At 29.2% G+C, this 23,106-nt stretch overlaps 4 protein-coding genes across 4 annotated transcripts; all 4 read left to right on the forward strand.

Annotated features, from left to right (window-relative positions):
- The first annotated feature begins 1,193 nt into the window (after positions 1-1,193).
- Positions 1,194-3,639, forward strand: LOC146529240 (protein takeout-like). The gene is made up of 5 exons (XM_085201838.1): positions 1,194-1,283; positions 1,638-1,860; positions 2,358-2,512; positions 2,812-2,967; positions 3,425-3,639. Exons 1-5 carry the CDS (start codon positions 1,223-1,225, stop codon positions 3,592-3,594), a joined length of 765 nt encoding a protein of 254 aa, XP_085057964.1. The 5' UTR covers positions 1,194-1,222; the 3' UTR covers positions 3,595-3,639.
- A 1,793-nt stretch (positions 3,640-5,432) lies between these two features.
- LOC146529241 (uncharacterized) lies at positions 5,433-8,663 on the forward strand. The gene is made up of 6 exons (XM_085201898.1): positions 5,433-5,496; positions 5,881-6,103; positions 6,230-6,245; positions 7,308-7,548; positions 8,000-8,155; positions 8,456-8,663. Exons 1-6 carry the CDS (start codon positions 5,433-5,435, stop codon positions 8,623-8,625), a joined length of 870 nt encoding a protein of 289 aa, XP_085058024.1. The 3' UTR covers positions 8,626-8,663.
- Positions 8,664-9,027: 364 nt separating this feature from the next.
- Positions 9,028-13,048, forward strand: LOC146529242 (uncharacterized). Its single transcript, XM_085201837.1, has 5 exons — positions 9,028-9,261; positions 9,564-9,786; positions 12,023-12,177; positions 12,341-12,496; positions 12,826-13,048. The coding sequence occupies exons 1-5, from the start codon at positions 9,198-9,200 to the stop codon at positions 12,993-12,995; spliced, it is 768 nt and encodes a 255-aa protein (XP_085057963.1). The 5' UTR covers positions 9,028-9,197; the 3' UTR covers positions 12,996-13,048.
- A 908-nt stretch (positions 13,049-13,956) lies between these two features.
- LOC146529243 (uncharacterized) lies at positions 13,957-23,076 on the forward strand. Its single transcript, XM_085201899.1, has 10 exons — positions 13,957-14,032; positions 14,167-14,392; positions 14,729-14,883; positions 15,149-15,304; positions 15,677-15,843; positions 18,594-18,705; positions 19,066-19,291; positions 19,577-19,728; positions 19,817-19,975; positions 22,553-23,076. Exons 1-10 carry the CDS (start codon positions 13,972-13,974, stop codon positions 22,729-22,731), a joined length of 1,593 nt encoding a protein of 530 aa, XP_085058025.1. The 5' UTR covers positions 13,957-13,971; the 3' UTR covers positions 22,732-23,076.
- Positions 23,077-23,106: the final 30 nt, after the last annotated feature.

Consider the following 23,106-nt stretch of genomic DNA (forward strand, 5'->3'; position numbering starts at 1 on the left):
CGATATTTAATTAATTTTTATCGGCATCTGTCGGTTTCTTTCTTTCTTTTCTTCTTCTTCTTCTTTAAAAATACATCTTTATTATACTACTTTTTCGAAAAGTGCGGGAACTGTCCCGGTCTTCCTCATATATGTCTTACGTTATTACTAAATTCCCCTTCTCTGCCCGTTCCACGCGATTGCACGACGCATAAAATACTTATGGTGTCATACTCTTCACATTTACTTAAAATTATAATTTAGAATAAAAATTTCACAGTTAACTGCAAAAAAATATTATATTTAGATGTCATACGAGCATAATTAATAAAGTTATACTTCTATTTAATAATAATATTATAAATATAATGTATACTCGTACTAGGATGTAATATTTTTCAAAATACATTTATCACTGGCTTAGGTACAGGTATAAATTTAAAAAAGAAATAAACTGCTATAAGATGCGATTAGATTGTGGTCAATGCCTTGCGATAAAGATAACTCATAGTTTTTTTAACAAATTACAGAATGCATATGTTTTTTGATTTATATATTATTATTTTTCATATTGGTGATAATAATTCTGCCTATTTAGGAAAGTTGAGGGGTGGGCCAAAAAATAAATAAAAGTCTTAAGGTGCATTGAAGAACCTGCATTTTACCTGCAAGGATATTGAAATGGTCCTTTGAATAAGATTAGGCCCAACATCAGTTCATTTTGTGAAATAATGAATGAATGAAATATTTTCGAAAGATTATGTTTAATTTCCTAGAAAACACTCGACGTAAAGAAACGTAAAGAGGGGATTCTCCGTTGCATTCTTGAGGTTGCGTATTTAAGTGGAGCTTAACGCTGTATCCCGTATATACATATATTCTGTGCTTATTTGTCCGTTCAAAATTGAGACAATGTGGCGGTTTTTCAAGTACAGCGTTGAGTTGCGCTTCATTTTATAATATATTTGTCTGAAAACAACAAAAAGTAAACGAGTGACCATACAGTCACTCAGAGGAAATAAAACTGTGATGAGATTGATATCACTATATTTATAAAATTTTATAAAGATCGCACAAACCTACTACAATGCATAAAAAATGCCCTAAGTAGTCCTTTACGTTTTTTCAAATACTAGTGTACCTAAAGACAGATCTTTTTGCAAAGGTTTTTGTGCCATTTGGTAGTATATATAGATGAGTCGAATGTATGAAAGATTACTTTGGTTAGATCCAAGAATACACAATGTTCTTTGCTAATTTATTAGTTGTTACTTCTTTATTATATATTTGTGAAGCTGGATTTGGTAAGGAAAATAATAAATAATATTTTTAATATTTTTTTTTAAAAAAGAATATAATAAAATATTTATTTTTTAACTGTATATATATTATATGGGAGGAGGGAGGTGCCGAATTTTGTGTACACTCGGTAGAAAATTCAAGTTACAAATTGGACTTGGCTATTTTTGTATGGCTTTGGCTATTCTTTTGTAGTAATGCGTCTTGCTTGGCTTCACCTGTGAAGCTAAGCTAAACATTTAACTTGGCGATCATTTCAAATTTATGTCATTGATGAGATAAATTTATTTCGATAAAGATCAAAATACGGATGTTGTGTGCTTATGTGTGTAATAATTAAAATAATGAATAATTTCCAGTGGATTCACTTCCAAAATGCAGCATAAAAGACAATGATTGTATGAAGGGACTGTTTCAAAAGATGCTGAAAGATGGTGAAAAAGGAATACCAGAATTTAACATACCCTCTTTCGATACTGTGAGCTTTAAAGATGTATCAATAAATATTGTAGACGCTGTTAATTTAACCATTACTGACGGTGAAGCTAAGGGCATATCAAAATGTGTGTTTAAAAAATTCTCGTAAGTGTCTGCTATCTTTTTTTTATTATTTAATTAAATTAATTATTTCTTGTCTATAAGTCGAGAAGGTTATTAAGAGATCTTGCTAGATAAGCATGTTTTAATTTTATTGAGGCAGTCTTGGCGAAGAGGCACAGGATTGTGACTTAAGCGCAATATTGAGGGTTCAATTCCCACTCGAAGCAGTTGATACTTAATATCCTCGCTCTGGTAACAATGCCTCCAAATTTCGACCGAAAGTGAGGAACGGAAGAGGATCTTAACAATAGTTTCCCTCTGCCTACACTGCTATGTGCTGTATACAGCTTAATGCCAAAAATAATAATATCAGTTTATTTAGTAAGTTTAATGACTTCCCTAAATGTATTAAAATATAGTCAGAGTAAATTGTATTCATATAGTCTAAATGGTAAACGTATTTGGATGTGAGATAAATGTGGATTTAAATTATGGTGTATAATTAATACTTTAGAATAAATACACAATTATTGTTATAGTATTGACATCGAGAAACATAGAGGAAATGTTGAGGCTATCTGTGATGTTGTAACTGCAAAAGCACATTTCATTGTTGCGGGAGATAGTCCTATAATACAGAGTATTATTGGAAGCAATGAGGCAAATGGCAATGGACAATTTGCGATAAAAATAGGTGAGTACTATTTGTCGCTAGATATTTTTGGTATTCATCTTTTTTGGGGTTCGCTTGTTTGTAAAGAAAACTTAAAATTAATATTTGGCCTACTCTCCGAGCTCAAAATTCTACATACCGAAAATATTCTTGGTCTCTTTTAGAAGACCATCGCCATGCCTTGGACCGAGGCCGAAACCTTAGGGTCTAGGGACCTTAGGGTCTCGGTCCATAGCATGGCGATGGCCGTTAAAAAGTTGTTAAAATAATTTTAGTTTACAAGTATCTTGTTAAATATTTTACGTTGTGCATATTTACAGAAAAAATAAACGCTTTTGTCGATTATCAAATTTATCCGCAAAAGAAGAATGGTGAAATTTATCTGAAAGTTTCTGATAAAGATATTAAATATAATTATGACGTTGGAAATGCACATTTAAAGGCTAAAAACATAGTGATTGGCGGTACCGACATGGGTAAGTAATATTAAGATAAGTTAATTTTTATAGCATTGTAAGTTATAATTTTGAACTTAATAATAATCAATTGAAAAAATTCTGGTTTCTGAAAATGATTTGATTGAAATATATTATTTGACAGACGATACAGAGTGCTTGAACTAGAACTTCCCAGATTTAAGATTTAAGTATAAATAACAAAATTAACGAATAATTGCATTTATTGTAAAGCAGTTCAAATTTGTCTAAATTATTTAAGGTTTGAATTAAAATTCTACTTGGGGTATATATATATAAGTTTTTGTCTAGTCTAGTACGACTAAAACATGAGTTTTAACAAGTAGAAATTTTTAAGATACATTTTTAAGAAAATTTTTAAAAGGTTATCACCATATACTTTGTGTATATGAATGTATATACCCTTCAAAATTTTAGCAATACGTGGATTAGATAAATAATTTTTAATATATTACAGGTGAAGTGATATCAGCGTACTTCAACAATGACTTTAAACAAGTTTTGAAGATGTTTGGATCTAATTTTATCAATAAATTCTTAGAAATTTTTGTTTCTATTATACAAAAGGCTTGTGATAGCGTGCCAGCCGACAAATTTATAACTGAGGACCTTACTCCGTATCTTTAGAAATGATCTATGGTCTATATGATAAATAAATATGCATTATATATTGCCTGCATTCCATGCGTTTTATTTTGTTCAAACGCCATCCACTTTTTTATCTATTGTACTATAGTATTAATTTTTGTTTAATGAAATGCAAAAATATTAAACTATTATATTATTATTATATCCTTCAAAATATACAAGTAAGAAAAAGGCATAAAGAAATTGCTTTCTCCATTCAACGTGACACTGGTGAAGTGATTTTGTGCTCAACTGGCACGCTAGGAACGCCATAATAGAAAGAACAGAACAGAACAGAAATTGCAGCCGTTTCAAATAAAATACTCCAACGATATATTTAGTAAGAATCATCTTGGTGACTTGGCGGTTTTGTAATATTAGTTCTAAATTGGTCTGTCGTGTTAATAAATCGATCTTGGCAAAGTTAGATGCAAATGTGATAAAAATATTTAAGTTTTGGCTAGGCTTAGCATATTTGGCGGATACTTTGCGTCGTTACCAGAGCGACAAAATTAAAATATTAAATATTTTATTCCCCCCAGTGGAATCCACCGGCGTCGCGTTTACCCCCTGTAAACGCTTGATAAAATACTGAACGTTCATGGGGGTTTTCTTCCACCTCTAATATGGTGGATCTTTTTATTCATGATGTGCTTATTATATTAAACAAAACAGTTATTTATAATCACACATATTTTCCTGATTTTATTTGACAAAACACGGCATTAGATCTATCGGATCTATTGTATGAAATTAGCCTAAAGGGACGGCGAAAATTACAATAAATTAATACAATTATTATAACCAATGCATTGTTATTATTGCAGGCGACTTAGTATCTTTGTACTTCAACGCCAACTGGATGTCAGTCTTATGGATCTCTTTTAATACACAAAAAAATTGAAATTTTTATTTGAAAGATACAAAAGTTGATGGTGAGGAAGCTAACAAATACATAAGTCGAAGACGACCTCCCCTTGTTTGTTAAGAATCGATCTCCAGGATTCGGTGGAAAATGGGTAACGGGGTGTCTTAACGCTGGGTTCCCTTTGCATACCCCGCTGTGCCCGACATACAATTTGAAGCTGATCTATTTATTTTTATTTTTTTATACTATATGTTATGCATAAAAAAATTAAAAAAGAGATACTTACTTAGTAAAAAAAACTAACTGCTATAACATGCAAATAGATTGTGATCATTGCCTTGAGATAAAGATAACTTATGGTTTTTTTTAAATAAATTAAAGAATATTATAAATGTTAATTTAAATTTATTTTTGATCTGCATATGTTTTTGATTTTTATATTATTATTTTTTATTTAGGTTATAACGATTCTCCTTATTTAGAAAAGTTGAGCGGTGGGCCAAAAAATAAATAAAATTCCTAAGGTATACTGAAATAAGCACTTTCCGTGCTGAATTCTGTGCTGAATTGTCCGACCAAAATCGAAACATTGTGGCGGTTTTTCAAGTGAGTTGGGCCTCATTATAAGAATATTTATAATAAACATACATATTTGAAAACCCGGAAAACTTCGACTTTCGACTTTTGTGCCCGACAGTCGAACCCATGGTGTTATGCGGGATACAAAGAACGTCGTCGGAGGAAAAGAACCTGTGATGAGATTCACATCATTATTTTTATAAAATTTCACAAAGATTACACAGACCTACTACAGTTCATAAAAAATGGCCGAAGTAGTCCTTTATGTTTTTTTCAATTAATAAAGCACCTGAAGACTGACCTTTTTATGAAGGTTTTTATGCCATTTCGTAGTATATATAAATGAGTCGAGTGTATGGAAGATTACTTTGGTTAAATCCAAGAATATACAATGTTCTTTACTAATTTATTAGTTGTAACTTTTTCTTTGCTATATATTTGTGAATCTGGATACGGTAAGGAAGATGATAAAAGTTATTTAAAATTATAAATAATATATAGGTATAATATATTTATTTTTTAATGGGATGAGATAAGCGATATCATAATATTATTGTTTCTTTCCGTATCACGGGAGCGTGTCGAGCCAAGTTAAAAGACTGGAAACGTGCAATGTGTATGTTACAGAATCATTTTAAGTAAATTTTAAGCCCTTAAATTTTAATAACCGGTAAACCAATTGAAATTTATTGCATGTGTAAAAAATTTCAACAAAATTTAACTCAAATGGTTATTAATATATTAACGTTTAAAATAGGGCATTTTATAAAACCTTCCTATTAAACTTGGCTTTCATTTCATACTTATTTCTCTGATACAAGATAATCATTTATTTCTAGTGGATTCTCTTACAAAATGCAGCATAACAGATAATGGTTGTATGAAGGGACTGTTTCAAAAGATACTGAAAGATGGTGAAAAAGGAATACCAGAATTTAACATACCCTCTTTCGATCCTTTGCACTTCAAAGATATATCATTAAATATTCTAGACGCTGTTAATTTAACTATTACTGATGGTGTAGCTAAAGGCATATCAAAATGTGTGTTTAAGAAATACTCGTAAGTATGCTCTCTCTTTTTAATATTTATAAGTTTAAATATAATTTTTATCGTAATTTACCCTACTGTGTACGTGTTGGTCGTGAACAAATGTCTCTGTATAGTTTTTTTTAAATATGAATTTAGGGTCCGTACTATCCCAGTTCATTTCCATATATGAGAGAAGTGTGTTAAGAGTGTAATGGTAATCCGGCTAGATTATTTAAAAAAGTAAAAAAATATCTTTTATATTTTTGATACTATTAAGGCATGGGTAAATTTATTTAAGAAAGCAATAGTAGAGAACGGAAATATTTTAAGGAGAACGGAGTGTCTTAACAATAATTTCCCTCTGCCTTCCTTGTGGGATACCTCGTGAAATGAAAAATAAGAAAATCTATTTTATTTAATAACTTTTATGTCTTTCCTAAATATATTTAAAAAATTGTCATAATAAATTGTAACCGTATAGTCTAAATGGTAAACGTATTTGGATGTGAGACAAATGTGAGTTTAAATGATGTTGCGTTTTAGTTTATAATTAACTAGCGGACGCGCGCAGCTTCGCTTACGTATTTAGGGGTAAATTCTAATAAACCAAGAAACATGTGTTCAGTGAAATATTTTTAAGAGTCTAAATTTCAAATTTTATAAAAATCGGTGGCGATTTAAAGATTTTTCCATACAAACTTTCAACCCCTTATTTGCACCCTTAGGGGGTGAATTCTAGAAAACCATGAAACACATGTTCAATTAAATATTTTTAAGAGTCTAAATTAAAAATTTTATAATAATCGGTGGCGTTTTAAAGATTTTTCCATACAAACTTTCAACCCCTTATTTGCACCATTAGGGGAAGAATTCTAGAAAACCATGAAACATGTGTTCAATTAAATACTTTTAAGAGTCTGAATTTCAAATTTTATAAAAATTGGTGCCGATTTAAAAAAAAATCTATACAAAATTTCAACCCCTTATTTGCACCCTTAAGGGGAGAATTCTAGAAAACGATGAAACACGTGTTCAATTAAATACTTTTAAAAATCTAAATTTCAAATTTTATAAAAATCGGTGCCGATTATTTTTTTTTCCATACAAACTTTGAACCCCTATTTCACCCCTTTAGGGTAAACATTTTTCAAAATCTCTTCTTAGTAGATGTCCAAATTACGAAAGTAAACATCTGTCCAAATTTCACGTTTCTACGCACAGCGGTTACGGCTGTGCGTGCGTCTTACCTCAGTCAGTGAGGACAAGTCCTTTTATATATATAGATACTTTAGAATACTCAATTACTGTTGTTACATATAGCATTGACATCGATAAACATAGAGGAAGTGTTGGTGCTACCTGTGATGTTTTAACTGCAAAAGCACATTTCAATGTTGCGGGAGACAGTCCAGTAATACAGAGCATTATTGGAAGCAATGATGTAAATGGCAATGGAAAAGCTGTATTAAAAGTAGGTGAGTAAAACTCGTTAGTAATACTACGCATTTTTTGTATAGCAAGGTATTATTTGTTTTAATCTATTTTGTGGTTGTCTTGTTTGTGAGATATCTTACAAGGAAAGTTTGGTACATTCTACGAGCTTAAACTTTGAATAAATTTTTGGATCTAATAGTAATTTTATTATATACATAGTACCTAACTATGTTGTTTAAAATTATATTAGGCTTCCACATTAAAATGAAAGATACTATATTCTAATCCAATACTTCTCAATCCAAAAGTGTTGATTAGAATAATTCTGTATATCAAAAAATTCTTGGTCTAAGATATGGTATATTGGTGGCGGTTAAAAAGTTGTTAATATAAGTTTATTTTATAATTACTCTTTTCAACATTTTACTTTGTGCTTAGTTTAACAAAAACAAATATAAATATATAATCCACCGTCCATATTTATCTTTACAGAAAAAATAAACGCGATTGTCGATTATCAAATTTATCCGCAAAAGAAAAATGGTGAAATTTATTTGCACGTTTCAAATAAAAATATTAAATATAGTTATGACGTTGGAAATGCACATTTAGACGCTGAGAACATTATGATTGGCGGTATCGACCTAAGTAAGTAATATTAAGATAAGTTAATTTTTATAGAGTTATAATTTATAATTTTAAACTTAATAAAAAAATCCCTCAATTGGTTAATGTTTGGGTTAAATTTCTAATTGGGGTAAATGCATATAATTATACAGGTCTTTGTCTAATCTGATATAACTAAAAAATAGTTTTAACATTTAAAAGTTCTTAAGATAGGTAGAAAGACATAAAGAAATTGACATCACCATATATTTTGTACATATTTACATAATATATGTCTTTCAAAATTCGTGGATAAGAATAATATTTTTTATTACATTACAGGTGAGGTGGTATCATCGTACTTTAACGCCGACTTCAGACAGGTTTTGAAGTTGTTTGGACCTAATTTTATCAAAAAATTTTTAGAGGTTTTGGTTTCTATTATACAAAAAGCTTGTGATAGTGTGCCAGCGAACAAATTCATAACTGAGGATCTTACTCTGTATCTTTAAAATTAATCTGTGGTGTCTATTATAAATAAATATTTATATTGCCTGTATTTCATGATTTTTTTTCATGCCTCATTTTTAAATAATGAAATGCAAATATATAAAACTATTATTATTAAATCCATCAAAATATCTAAGTACAAGACAAAGATTGTAAACATATGTAATAAAATATATCTATTGTTTGAAAATTCATTATAATCTATGAATGAAAACAACATCTCAAGATCGATCTTAGAGTTGAGAGCTGTTTATGAAACAAGCCCAACTAAAATATCTTAGTTTAGTTTAATTTATGACGTTTTGAGCGAGCCTTAAGATACTCATTTCTCACAACTACCTACATAATACTAACTTATGTCTTTCTACCCCCCAAAAACTAAAAAAATATCTAAATAAATAAAGTTTTCAAGCTTCAAGAGTGGGTGTCGTTAAAAAATCTCATTTGTTTTTTAATTTTTATTATGCTTAATGACTAACCTCTCTGTAAATGTCATTCTGTTATTTCGTAGTATATATAAATGCGTCGAGTGTTATTAACGATTACTTTGATTAGATAGATGCTAGAATAAACAATGTTCTTAATCAACGCGGTTGTGGTTACGTTCTCTTTATTCTGTGTTTGTGAATCTGCATACGGTAAGAAAAATATATAAATATATTGCTAAAAATAATTTATAGTTATTAGAGCTTTTAGTTATTTATAAAAAAAAAAAATCAATCGATCAGTGGGGAACGGAGTGTCTCAGCACTTGGTTCTCTCTGCCTACCCTGCTGTATGTGGGATACAACATGAAGCTGATTTAACTATATTTTCTCTGGCATATTTAACATTTTATATTTTATTTTGCTTATATAAAGTTTTCTTTCAAATATATATTATACATATGTTTCACTGTGTAAAAAATGCTTAAATTACAAAAACATTTTAATATTCCCAGTTGATACTCTAACAAAATGCAGCATAAAAGACAATGAATGTTTGAAGGGACTGTATCAAAAAGTACTGCAAGATGCTCAAAATGGAATACCAGAATTGGACATACTCCCTCTCGATCCTTTGCATTTACAAGATGTGGGGGTAAATATTCTAGATGCCCTAGTGTTAACCATCACTGACGGTGTGGCTAAGGGCATGTCGAAATGCGTTTTTAACAAATTCTCGTAAGTATTTTTCTCTTTTTGTATTTTTTGTACGTATTTTGGAATTAATGTTTATATGTGATACTAGCCACCCAACAATATAAAATACACTGCGAAAATTATTAAAAAGTATTAGATATTTAGTTTTTCTTGAGATGTAGTGTACATCTATACTAATATAATAAAGCGGAAGAGTTTGTTTGTTTGTTTGTTTGTTTGTTTGTTTGAACGCTAAGATCTCTGGATCTACTGGTCCGATTTTCATTGTTTTTGTTTTGTATGAAAGCTGCATTCTTCCGAAGTGCTATAGGCTATATAACATTACATTACACATATAAACTAATATATTTTAAAATACTTTCTAATTTGACATGCAATTTATTCTGCCATGTTAATAACAACCGTCGCGTCGCTACGCAACCGTTACCGCGACATTTTGATATTCATCCTTATGAAAATAAATATAAGAGTCACTTTTATCATTTCATCTTGATGGAAATTATAGTTTACTGTATAACATTCTGATAAATAATTAAGGAGATGTCACTGATTCCAAATGACCTAACCTACGGGCGGCACAGTATGACCGACGCGAACGGGCAGATGACGTTGACGGTTTTATAAATTTTTATACATTTTCGAACTATTGTAAATGTTTATGTAATTATTTGCTGTTTATAATTAATTTAAGCTACACTTTGGTTCTCTTCTTATTTTATTTGATATTGCCCGCTAAAATTATTCTGCTTAATAGAGAGAAATGTTTAGTTATTTCGTAGAGTCGATATCTATGTACGCACGCACGGAAAACTTTAGGTACTTTTTCTAATATTAAGAATATCTATCCTTTAGTTACTTTTAATCCTTTTGTTGGTTAATTTCAATAACTCAGATATTTTTTTCTAATAATGTATATCTACTTATTATCCTTTTTGATTGTTTAAGCTTAAATTTTCTTACTAATTCTATTGAAAATTGAAAATAATTTAATAAATATTCTTATAGTTGAAGCAGGCGTAGCCGTGTCCGGGTCCACTAGTGTATAATAAAGATATTATAGTTAATACCTACTATTTTGATATGTGTTTATTGGAATATTTTTAGACTATATTAATCAAGTACTAGTATTTTTCCCTTCTCATATACCATTAAGTGGTTAAGATCGTTGTTTGTTGCATTATGTATGTAGTTCCAAGAACACTTATTCCGTTTATTATACAATAAGTATACATAGTAAATTGCATTTTAATGTGTTGGTCGATTACCTTGTTCGGAGTATAGATTAATGACATAACGTTGTTTATTGATTTTTAATATAATTATTTTTTATAACTAATATAATTATTTAAAATGTATTGCTAAGTGCATCAAATATTTAATGATTTAATAATATTACGTTTAAATTGATCTGTCTTCTTATTAATAACTTGATCACTTGCAGTGATAAGGCCGCCATTGCACATGTTAATTTAAGTACCTAAATAAGTTTCTATGTATCCTTCTTTTTCTTTTCTTTTTTGTGTAAATTTCATATATATTTCTTTTTTATTTTCATGTGCACTAAAGTTTTATTATTATTAATAAATCCATATTGGCAAAATTTGATGCCAACGTGATAAAAATATTTAAATTTTAGCTAGGCTTAACATGTTTGGCGGATACTTCGATCTCGTTTACGATCAAAATAATTCTAAAATGTACTTCGGAGATAACATTACTGTAAATAGTAACTAGTCTGTATAATGCAACAGTGCTCTATTTTTACTGCGAGGATTAAGTTATTTGTACCGTTTTGCACATTTGCCATTATTTAATAATTATCACTGAAAACAGAGGCCATCATGGCGCAGCGGCACAAGGGTGTGACTGTAACGCGACGTTTGTGGATTCGATTCCCACTCGAGGAAGTGAAATATTTATTTACGTTTATGTTTCCATTTCTTCGCTTTGGTGTCGAAGCAAAGCGCGGCGTTGAGTTCTGCCACTCAACACGTAATGCCTCCAAAATTCGGCAGAAAGTGAGAAACGGAGTGTCTTAACACTAGGTTCTCTCTGCCTACCCTACTGTGTGCGGGATAAAGCGTGAAGCTAAAAAAATCCCTGAAAACAAATAAAAATAATATTTTTAAAAATCCTAATTACCCTATTACCCTATCCTTTAAAGGTATAAAGTATGACAAAATATTTTAAATAAAAGTAAATTTCATGTTATTTATAAAATACATTTGGCGAGTAAAATATTATTCTTTTATTATAGCTTTGATGCTGACAATCATAAGGGTAGACTAGATGCCACCTGTGATGTTTTAACTGTAAAAGCACATTTTAATGTTGCGGGCGAAAGTCCATTGCTACAAACCATTGTTGGAGGCATTAATGTAAATGGCGAAGGAAAAGCTAAATTAAGACTTGGTGAGTATATAGTCTGTTCAAATTAAGTGTAACTTTTAGTTTCATATATACCATGAGAACCTAATACAAGAAATAAGTTTTTACAATAATTGATAGATTATACTTCTTACATTTTTACATTTTGCTTAATACAAAGACTAATAAAACAAATTAATATTTACAGAAAAAGTGAATTTGACAGTCGAATATCAAATGTATCCCCATAAGATAAATGATGAAATTTATTTGTACATTTCAAATAAAGATCTTAAATATAGCTATGACGTTGGAAACGCACACGTTACTACTGAAAACATTATCATTGGCAATAACGACATAAGTAAGTACAGTTTAAAATTGTGAGCATTATATATATAAATAATTGAGTTTCCCATTGTATCTTCCATTTTCCTTCCATCTCGTTTCCATTAAAACACTTGCCTCCCCCATTTTCTAATTTTCCGAATTCTCGAGGCTTTGCGTGATTGTTACCAGATGGAAATTAAAAATATTAAATATTTCATTCTGCACAACCCAGACCTCGAACTCACAACCGTTAGATTCAAAGTGTTCGTATATTGAATGAAGTTAGCCTAAAGAAACTATAAAAATCCCTTATTAAATAATAATGAATAAATAAATAACATTATCATTACGAATATTTTACAGGTGATTTAGTATCTTTGTACTTCAACGCCAACTGGAGGCAGCTTTTGAAGTCATATGGATCTCTGTTCATAGACAAAACTTTTGAAATTTTTATTTCCCGCATACAAAAGTTCTGTGACGGTGTGGCGGCTAATAAGTACATAAGTGACGACCTCTCCCCATATGTTTAAAATGAATATGAACTTATTCTGTGATAAATAAATATGTAATTATGTTATCTGCATTTTTATGTTTACCTTTTTGCACCTTAATTTGACCTCTGGGTCGTATTAATATCTAATTGATATATATATAATGATAATATTAATTATGCATAAAAAAAGAAATGTATCCCATGGCAGCCTTTTTAAACTTAAAATTCATGTTTTTATCTAAGTTGCAAATAATAAAATTTTCATTTACAATTAAAATACTAACTACTAAATTAATAAGTAAGATAAATTTATTATTTTTTAAGTTTAATTATTAAGTTGAAATTTTAAAACATATTGGTGTTTAAATTGAACTATAAATTTGGAATTAAATAATGGTTTCTTAAAAAGTAAAAGTTACCTTAATCTTACATAGTTATACTTTAAATTATTTATATTTTACATGAAAAGTTAAATATTTATTATAAAATGGAATATATTAAATTAAATTAATTTATATACAACTTTCAGGCAATCATTTTCACAAGACACCTTTTTTTCTTTTTTGAATTTTCCTAGCGCATACTTCTAATTGCTAGTAGTAACATGGTATAACTATTGCCTATATTACATTTACAATTGATAAAAATGTTGACCGCCCTTTTTTAATATTGTTTTTGTTTTAAATAATTTATTTGTTTTCTTATTACTACTTGAATCACGTATACAAATTCTACATAATATAGCTAAGTGTTACTCAAGGTATATAATATATATTTATATAATACGAATATAATTGCTTACGAAAGAAAAATTGAATAATTTGCAACTTATATTTTTGATTATGTATATTTCTGCCTGTTAGTTAATAACTATATCTAAAACCTTCCCATTTTTTATAGATGAGTTATCTAGTAACCGGTCTCTTTATGTATGTTTTTTGCTATTTCGTGTAATATATATACGTGAGTCGAAAATGGTTTAGATTACTTTAAACTACACATAACAGTCGAAAATGTTCGCATTAAACACACTAGTGCTTACGGCTTTGTTATCAGCGTGTAAAGCTGATTTTGGTAAGTTAACATTTTTAATTTTATTATACAATTTTAACTTAAATGGCTATCTATTATATATATTATATATCTATTAAAAATGTAAAGAAAATTATATTTTAAAATTACAAATAACACTTTTAATAATATTTCAGTTGACACGCTCGTAAAATGTAGCATAAAGGATCCTGAATGCTTTAGGGGTTTATATCAAAACATGATGAAGGAAGTTGGGAAATCTGGTGTACCAGAACTGGATATACCACCTCTAGATCCTATGGAAATGAAAAATGTGTCATTAAATATTTTGGATACCGCCATCTTAACTGTCACTGAAGGCACCATAAAGGGCATGTCAAATTGCATCCTCAATGAGTTTTCGTAAGTAGTTACAAGTATATTTTTGCACAGCATGGTTTTAATGGATTTTCTATGTTTTGTCGTTTATTTTTAACGGATTTTTCATACTTTTACGTTTAATTACATATGTGTAAGTTATTTAAAAAGTATTAGTAGGTCAATGTACCTGCGCCATCATTAGAGCATTAACATATTTTTGATATTCGTGCACCTAGCATTAATTTCCTTCATACAATATATTTATAATATTTTATTATCACTCGTGATAAAATATAAAAGAGTTTGCGTTTAAATAGATAAATAAATTAACTTTCTAATTTATAAAGATATAATACCAAATATAGTATTTTATTTTAGATCTGACATAGAAAACCAAAAGGGACGCGTTGATGTAAGTTGTGATTCTTTGACTATCAAGGGACATTTTATTGTTACGGGGGATAGTCCAGTCATACAGAGTGTAACCGGTGACCACAATGTAAATAGAAATGGAAAAGCTAAGATAAAAGTTGGTAAGTTCTTATATTATTTTCGTTTTCTGACAATTTTATAAAAAAATGTAATGAAAATCAAATCAAATCAGTATCACGCAAACAGCAGAGTAGGCAGAGGGAGCCTCGTGTTAAGACACACTAAATATAAACGTAAATACATATTTCACTTCCTCGGGATCGAACCCACAACCGTCGCAACACTGATATACATAATATATTTAAATAATAAAAAAAAACTTTTTATTCTTTAATTAATAATTAAACATTTCATTTTAATTTACAGAAAAAGTAAACATGAAATTCGATTATCAACTTATTCCTTACAAGAAAGACGGTAAAATTTATTTGAAAATTTCAAATAAGGGTAGTAAGTACGACTACGACATTGGAAATGCTCACTTCGTTACTGAAAAGATCATGGTTGCCAATAATGATATAAGTAAGTATAAAATAAGTTATGTTCCTAAGCTATTATTTTAAAATTATAAATAGTAATAGTTTCTATAAAATTTTACGATATATTAAAAATAAATATTCAAATTTTGATTTAATTATTAATTGTCATCCTGCGCACAGTAGGATAGACAGAGGGTGCCTAGTGTTAAGACACTGTTCCCTATTTTATGTCGAATTCGGGAGGCATTGCGTGTTGAATGGCTGATCTCAACGCCGCGCTTTGCTTCGACGCCAAAGCGAAAAAATGACAATATTAAATTTTTCATTCGACTGGGAATCGAGCCTCAATCTATGCCCCTGCGCTACTGACATAATTATTCATAATTGTTTATTAAAAAGTAAAATAAAATTTCAGGCCAAATTGTATCAGCATTCTTCAATGAGAACTGGAGGACCTTAATGAAATCGTTAGGGCCTATTATCATAGACAAAGCTATGGAGCTTTACGTTGAACTACTCCAGAAGTTCGGTGATAAAATCCCAGCAGATAAATATGTTAATGAAGATCTTACACCATATTTATAAAAAAATGATATTTTAAAAACTGTTTATGATGAATTTCTTCTTCTTCTTGTTTATGATGTAGATGCTTCAAGTGTTGTTATGTTGTAAAAATGTCTATATATTATATAGGATTTTCCAAATTGTATTTTCAGAAATATTAATATAATACATATAAAATATTATAATAATATTTGAAATATAAAATAAATTTTGAAGATTACGGTTTTTTATTACTGTGGTAAACCTACTTTTTGTTATAATATGTTAATTCTATAAATTGTTTTTATACTCATTTAGGATTAATAAAATTATATTAATTAATATTAATATTGCATTTGACCGTTAATAGCTACGCTGTCTACAGCTTACCATTTTTTACCATTAACTTGATTATTAAAGAATAAAGAACACTACTGAATAAAAATGCTTAGTGTTTTTTGACACTCCTGCTTACCGAAGTGCCCTCGCGATTTGATAAGGGCAACACAACAACAAAAAAAAAACAACAGTGTGTGAATTATTTATTTAATTCATTAATTTTTATATTTAAAATATATTACTCAGTATTTTTTTATTATTATTGTGTTTTTTTTTGTAATAGTTGCTAAGATACGGTTGTATTAAATTATCTCAGTTTAGTCTACGTCTTTTGAAGTCCGAAGACTTCAATACGTCAATTAAAGCTTCCTCTACAATATACACAGACGATGTCACTTACTTCTAAGTACCTAATGTAGTATTATAGCGCTATAAGTCAATTAACCTACTTAACAACAATCGACAGAATATAAATGACTGTCTCACATTGCATTAATATACTAAATACGTAAGGCTTAGTGGAGTGCTTATGTATGTTACTACAATCGTTATTCAGTGTAAATCTAATTAAGTTCTAGTTGAGATCATTTGTCTATATTAAGACTTGAGATATGAAATTATAAAATATTTCATTTCCCCCGAGTGGGAATCGAACACACAACCAGTACCGTTTACAGCCACACTTTGTACCCCTGCATTACGACTGGCATTTACATTATTATTACACTAGCGGACGCGTGCAGCTTCGCCCGCTCATTTGCACCCTTAGAGGTGAATTCTATTAAACCATGAAACACGTGTTCTCTGAATTATTTTTAAGAGTCTAATTTCCAAATTTTATATAAATAGGTGGCGGTTTAAAGATTTTTCTATACAAACGTTCAACCCCTTATTTGCACCCTTAGGGGGTGAATTCTAAAAAATGATGAAACACGTGTTCAATGAAATATTTTTAAGAGTCTGAATTTTAAATTTCATAACAATCGGTGCCGATTTAACTTTTTTTCCATACAAACTTTGAACCCCTATTTCACCCCTTTAGGGTTAAAATTGTTCAAAATCCCTTCTTAGTGGATGTCCAGATTACGAAAGTAAACATCTGTCCAAATTTCACGTTTCTACGCACAGCGGTTACGGCTGTGCGTGCGTCTTACCTCAGTCAGTGAGGACAAGTCCTTTTATATATATAGAAGATAATATTATTTAAAATAAAAAATAAAAAATTGTAGGAATAATAATTACGTAATTATTTAATAACGTGTTATTAATGTACGTAATTGTAATACTTTGAACTTGTGCATTGTAATAATTAACCAAAGATTTGAGTACATTTTAGTGTAAAGTATATAGAAAATATTTTTTATTATACCCGGAAGACAGTTTCAAGTGATTTTGAAGAATCTTAACGAAGTGTGACGAGTATGTATGTTAAGCTGCAGATTTACTTTGTGCTAAAATATGTAAGATAAGTAATGTGCATAATATTTTTATTTATCTTTATTTGTTTAGTTTAAAAAGTAATTTAATAGTATAGTAATTTAATAATATAGTAATAGTATTTTTTTTAATTCAAGGCGTAAAATTTTATGCTTTTATATATTTTTTTAATAAAACTTTATTAGAACACAGACTCTGCCTACCCAGCTAGTGAAGTTGAAAAAAATTTTGTAAGACATTCAAGCAGTTTAAATAAAAGGTATTTATCTTCTCAAGTACAGATTTACAAGCGTAATGCTTAGTTCAGTTGAATAGATTTTTTTCTAAGTGTTTATTTAAATTTTGACCTTGTGACATTTTATATATATACGTGTTATACCTACAAAGAGCCTAAGATTACATATTTTATAGTAATTACCTTACGCGATCTTGATCTATGACAATTGACGTTCCTGATGGCGGTAGGTACTTTTAATTTATAATTGCTGTGTATATTTTTCTATATAAACACATAAAAATATTAACTTAATGAAATTAGTGGAACATGGAAACGTACTTTGTACGCAATTGTGATTTAATAATAATATAGTTGAAAGCATCCGAAACTTAATTTACTTTGACTTTTCATAAAACTAATAACTTTTATAAACTCGAGTTCAAATGATGGTTCATATTTTATAAGACAATAGAAAATATAAGATTTTTGTGTTCTCCAACGCAAAAAATAATATTTAAGGCAATAATATAGTTATATATATATATATATATATATATATATATATATGTGTTGTAATAAGATGATAGTTGACTGAAATATCTCATACCTAAATGTGTGAACTAAGCATGTTTTATAACTCTGTTGATATCTATACAAAGATAATTACCCTCTACATTGTAACGTTCATAATCTTATGTTTCACATCTCAGGGTTGTAATTATTGGTACCGGTTTTCTAGATTTTACGTTATATTTGCCATTTTTTTATTATGGTACTTATAATATAAACAACGTACCTTGGTAATTTTAATTATTATGTATTCAGTTTTTGCGCTGTACACAACGAAATGTTATATACGACGTTGTTCATTTTGTCCGCGTCGCTTTGTGTAGGCCAGTCTGCCTATGGTATGTATAAATATATTATGTAAATAACGTAATATGTAATAACTTTATATATGAGGTATTCTTCTTTATTCTCATAATTATATCATGAATAAAGAAAGCATTATTCAGGAAAATACAAATAAATATTTCAGTTTCTCGAATCTACAACCGTCGCACCCTTGTGTTGCTGGGCCACGACGGTTGTGTTTATTTTAAATAAAATTCGAATAGTAATTGCGTAATAAGTATTTTAGGCGCCAAATTAAAAAAAAACTTATTTTATATGCAATACATAAAATATCTATCATATCGATAACGATTGTCTTAAAAAGAGAAAGAAAGCTATAATTAAATTAATAATTTAATAATTTTTGATTTCAGTGGAAACAATACAAAAGTGCTCCTTCAGCGATGAAATATGTCTGAAAGAACTAATCCAAGGCGTTTTACAAGACATCAGCAAAAATGGCATCCAAGAGCTTAATATGCCACCTATTGATCCTATTAGGCTAAAAAATATACCAGTATCGGTTTTAGGACTATTAAACATTACATTGGAAGATGGAGTTGCTAAAGGGATAAAAGAATGTGTAATTGATAAAGTAAAGTAAGTGTCCAGAATTACCAAATTTTTGCATAAACAAATTTTGGTATTCCTAATTTTTTAAAAGTAAAAAAAAAATCTGTTTCTAAAAGTATATAGTTAATTCATTATTTTGTATTCAAGTCCCACAGAATCGTTTAATTTCTCAATACAAAAATGAATAAATAAATAATGATTCATAATTACACTAATATATTTTTTTAAATTATTTGATTTTTTTATAATAATTTCAAAATCTATTACATAATTCTTAACGTTCTTTTACAATGTAGATCAAATTAATTTTAGTACTGACCTCGATAACGGCCATACTCAAGTAGAAGTTACTTGTGATGTTATAATCAAAGGCAAGTTCAATGCAATTGGAGCAAGTCCTCTCATTCAGAATCTGTTTGACGGCAGAGGAGCGCACGGGAACGGTAATGCAAAAGTCAAACTAGGTAATTTTTACAAAATTCTTATTTTAGTTTTTTATTTAGATTTATATAAGAATATAATAAAACAATATATATTTTTATGATATTACAGATAAAATACATTTAAAATTGGATTATTATTATTATTTTGTAAAGAAAGAAGATGGAGAGATATATATTAAGTGTAGAACTAACCAAACCATATACAAATACGATATAGGTGGTATGAAATTATCTGCTGATAACATTTACATGGGAGACCTTGATGTCAGTAAGTTAAATACTATTGTAATGAACACTAGGTTTCCAGGTTCCCTCTATATATCCCGCATATAGGGGGTAAGCTTGCTATATGCGGGATATAATTTAGAGCGCAAAAACAACACTTATTTGATATTCAGAATAGCTATTAAAAAATATATAAATATTTCGTACATATTCTAGAAATATCTGCTTGAAAGAAACCAGCTAATTAATAAATCAGTTTATGATTTGAGACTATGCCAGTTTGGCACTTCACATTTATGCATGAAGACTTTAATAGTATTTCAGAATAAGAAACTATATTTCCAAACAAAAACTAATATTTTTGATACAGGCGTTTTAATTAACTCTTTCAGGACCATAAGGTTTTGAGAGGTATTGCAATTATTTTAACTGTTTAAAATAGTTAATTATCGATCTAATAAACATATTTTTAAATAAAAAAAATAAAATTACTTTTACTTTTTGAGTTTTTTTATGGGACACGGCTGTCCCTATGGTCGTAAGAGGTAATTTTTTACCATAAAAATCATCTTTATAATTACATTAATTATAAATTAACTAGAGGTTTTAATAACACAAATCGCTATTATTATTACACGTATTCTTATTTTTAAATGAAATAATATAATTACTTTACCTAGATAATCAATTTACTAAACTTTACTGGTTATGAAAGTAAGCGAAACAATTTCTTTCATTTGTATAACAAAGATGAACTTTACAAATAGAACAAGTATTATTTGTACGGTTTTCCTCTTTTAATCTTGGCACAATTTACGCATCTCTTTCTGGCACTGACCTTTTCCATTGGATGTAGTGGTAACTGGCGCTTTATAGACTTTCGTACAGCACTTGCTTTACAAGTAAGAACATCTCTGTGTCTGGACGAGTAACGCCGTTGACTAATCTCCGAGCTACGACTTGCCTAAACTGTAGGCTGGTCAAAAGACTTCCTTCCAGGTTCTTTTCATTGTAAACCTAATATTGAGAGCACTTTGTAACGATGCATTCAAATGTGTTATCCTGGGCCTAATTTTATGTGCTCGATCAAAGTTTCGGCAAGTAGGTTCCCTTACTATTTCATTATTACAAAAATGTAGATTTTTACGTATGCCTTCAAATCGAGCCTGTGGCATAATATTAGAAATAAAAGGTACCGCCATATCTGGCTCTGTAGCCCAATAATCTCTCAAAGATGGTAAAACATGATAGCCCATAACTAAATTCATTCCAAGAAAAGCTTTCATCTCATCTATTTCAATTAAAAATTCCCGTCCATTTTCTATTTTCTTTTATGTTACTATCATTTGAACTAAAATACAAAAAAATGTTGTAGAAACAAATATATCAAAAGGGATCAAATTAGTTTTCAGTATCTTGACAAATTTGCACCTTTCTAAATTGATACTCTATATTTGAAAAAACATTTGGAATGTATGTTCTTTTCCTCCACTTAAAATCAGGTAGACTGCTGCTTTTTACTTTAGTCGAATTTGTAGCAGAAGTTGAAGGCTCAGGTGATTTGTTTTTTATTTCTGGATGGTGCAATGTTGTGTCTTCAATCTCAACATCAAGTACGCCTTAGTCATCATCCTGTGTCAATAGTTTTTGAGCTTCTTCGTCGAGCGGTAAATTGTCTTCATCGTCACTATTATCTCCCATCAAAATATGTCAAATTTCAGCTTCCTTGAGTTCAAAAATTCCACAAATAATAAATTATTTAGGATAATAATTAATTTTTTTGCAACGAACTTTATGTGCAAAATATTTCCTTCATAGACCACAGGGACACTGGCGTCCCTTTTTTAGGTTTACGACGACTTATACAAGTACATAACATAAAAAAATGTATTTTATGTGCACAAAATGAATAAATACTTACCACTGAATAAATATTTTAGGAAATAAATCGTTAAACTTTACTTTTATGGCGAGAAATACTTTTCTGAAGTAAAGGAATTTCGCGCGAAGCAAACAGCCACTTTTCAATGATGATAAATCAAAATGTAATGGTTGGGTAGCTAATACATTCAAATAATAAAAAGGTACTTTAAGAAACTAATTGACATACAATAACGCATATCTGTTTCTTTTTCTGTAACTACCCTCATTTTTTTCAACTGGGACAAATGTGTCCCCGTAGTCGTGAAAGGGTTAAGAGTTTTTTTAGTTCTTTTTGCGTTCGTACTTATGAAAATTGGCATAGTTTTAAACGAAGCAATGTCCTTGACATTGTTCTTCGCTTGGAATTTTTTTTTTATTTTATATGAAGTAAATAAAATAGGAAAGTTTGCACTTGTTTTTATTAGAGTTCGACTTCCCTCAATCTAAGTAAAATGAAGACAAAAGTTTCTATGCGTTTTATGACCTTTTTGTACAGGAAAATGATGTTGTTTTTGTCATGAGTTTGTCAATTATTTTCAACAATATGAAGAAACTAAAGCGACACTTCATACCAAAAAAAAAAATACTATAAATTATTATTATTCCTCTTATTATTCCATTATTTAATTATCAACAATTAGAAATATTATATTTACAAAAAAAGTAAATCTTTACATGTAAAGTAATTTATTTTCAGGTGACATAATCGTCGGATTTCTAAATGAAAACTGGAAATTTATTATGGATGCGTTTGGAAAAAGCTTCTTCGATGTTGCCATGAAAATATTTTACGATATTATCCACAGGTTTTTCGATAATACACCTACAAAGTATTATATTTCTGATGACCTTACCTCCTATGTGAAAAATGTGTAACTTTTTTGTTTGCATTAGGTAATCAAGCATCTTTCTCTATACTATTACTTCTAAGTTTTTTTTATATTTATTGTATCAAACAGTCATAGATAAAATAACTGAACGCACTTCCCTTGTTTAAACGTTACATAGTTTTGTAAACAAAATGTTAACGAAGATTTAGAACATGGTTCATTTAAATCGAGACAATAAAACACTAATAAAAAACATTAGTTGTAGCTTTATTACCCGCAACCTTCATAGTGACTCATTACTGCCGCAATTAATTATTCGTCTCTCAGTCATGATTAAAAATCAGTGACGTAAGCATTTACTAGTAAGAAATACAATTAAAAATTGTAATTCTTTCAATTTTCATTCAAAAATATCAACAAT

Source organism: Heliconius melpomene, chromosome 18, assembly GCF_056956725.1.
Source record: "Heliconius melpomene rosina isolate 202511_hmr_F chromosome 18, ASM5695672v1, whole genome shotgun sequence".
NCBI classification, from domain to species: domain Eukaryota; kingdom Metazoa; phylum Arthropoda; class Insecta; order Lepidoptera; family Nymphalidae; genus Heliconius; species Heliconius melpomene.

Coding starts and splice junctions, on each gene's coding strand:
- LOC146529243 (XM_085201899.1), top strand. CDS start 13,972: ATGTTCGCATTAAACACACTAGTGCTTACGGCTTTGTTATCAGCGTGT. Junction 15,844..18,593: donor AAGATCTTACACCATATTTA/TAAAAAAATGAT, acceptor TAAACAACGTAC/CTTGGTAATTTTAATTATTA. Junction 19,976..22,552: donor CATGGGAGACCTTGATGTCA/GTAAGTTAAATA, acceptor ATTTATTTTCAG/GTGACATAATCGTCGGATTT.
- LOC146529242 (XM_085201837.1), top strand. CDS start 9,198: ATGTTCTTAATCAACGCGGTTGTGGTTACGTTCTCTTTATTCTGTGTT. Junction 9,787..12,022: donor TGCGTTTTTAACAAATTCTC/GTAAGTATTTTT, acceptor CTTTTATTATAG/CTTTGATGCTGACAATCATA. Junction 12,497..12,825: donor CATTGGCAATAACGACATAA/GTAAGTACAGTT, acceptor AATATTTTACAG/GTGATTTAGTATCTTTGTAC.
- LOC146529240 (XM_085201838.1), top strand. CDS start 1,223: ATGTTCTTTGCTAATTTATTAGTTGTTACTTCTTTATTATATATTTGT. Junction 1,861..2,357: donor TGTGTGTTTAAAAAATTCTC/GTAAGTGTCTGC, acceptor TTATTGTTATAG/TATTGACATCGAGAAACATA. Junction 2,968..3,424: donor GATTGGCGGTACCGACATGG/GTAAGTAATATT, acceptor AATATATTACAG/GTGAAGTGATATCAGCGTAC.
- LOC146529241 (XM_085201898.1), top strand. CDS start 5,433: ATGTTCTTTACTAATTTATTAGTTGTAACTTTTTCTTTGCTATATATT. Junction 5,497..5,880: donor TATTTGTGAATCTGGATACG/GTAAGGAAGATG, acceptor ATTTATTTCTAG/TGGATTCTCTTACAAAATGC. Junction 8,156..8,455: donor GATTGGCGGTATCGACCTAA/GTAAGTAATATT, acceptor ATTACATTACAG/GTGAGGTGGTATCATCGTAC.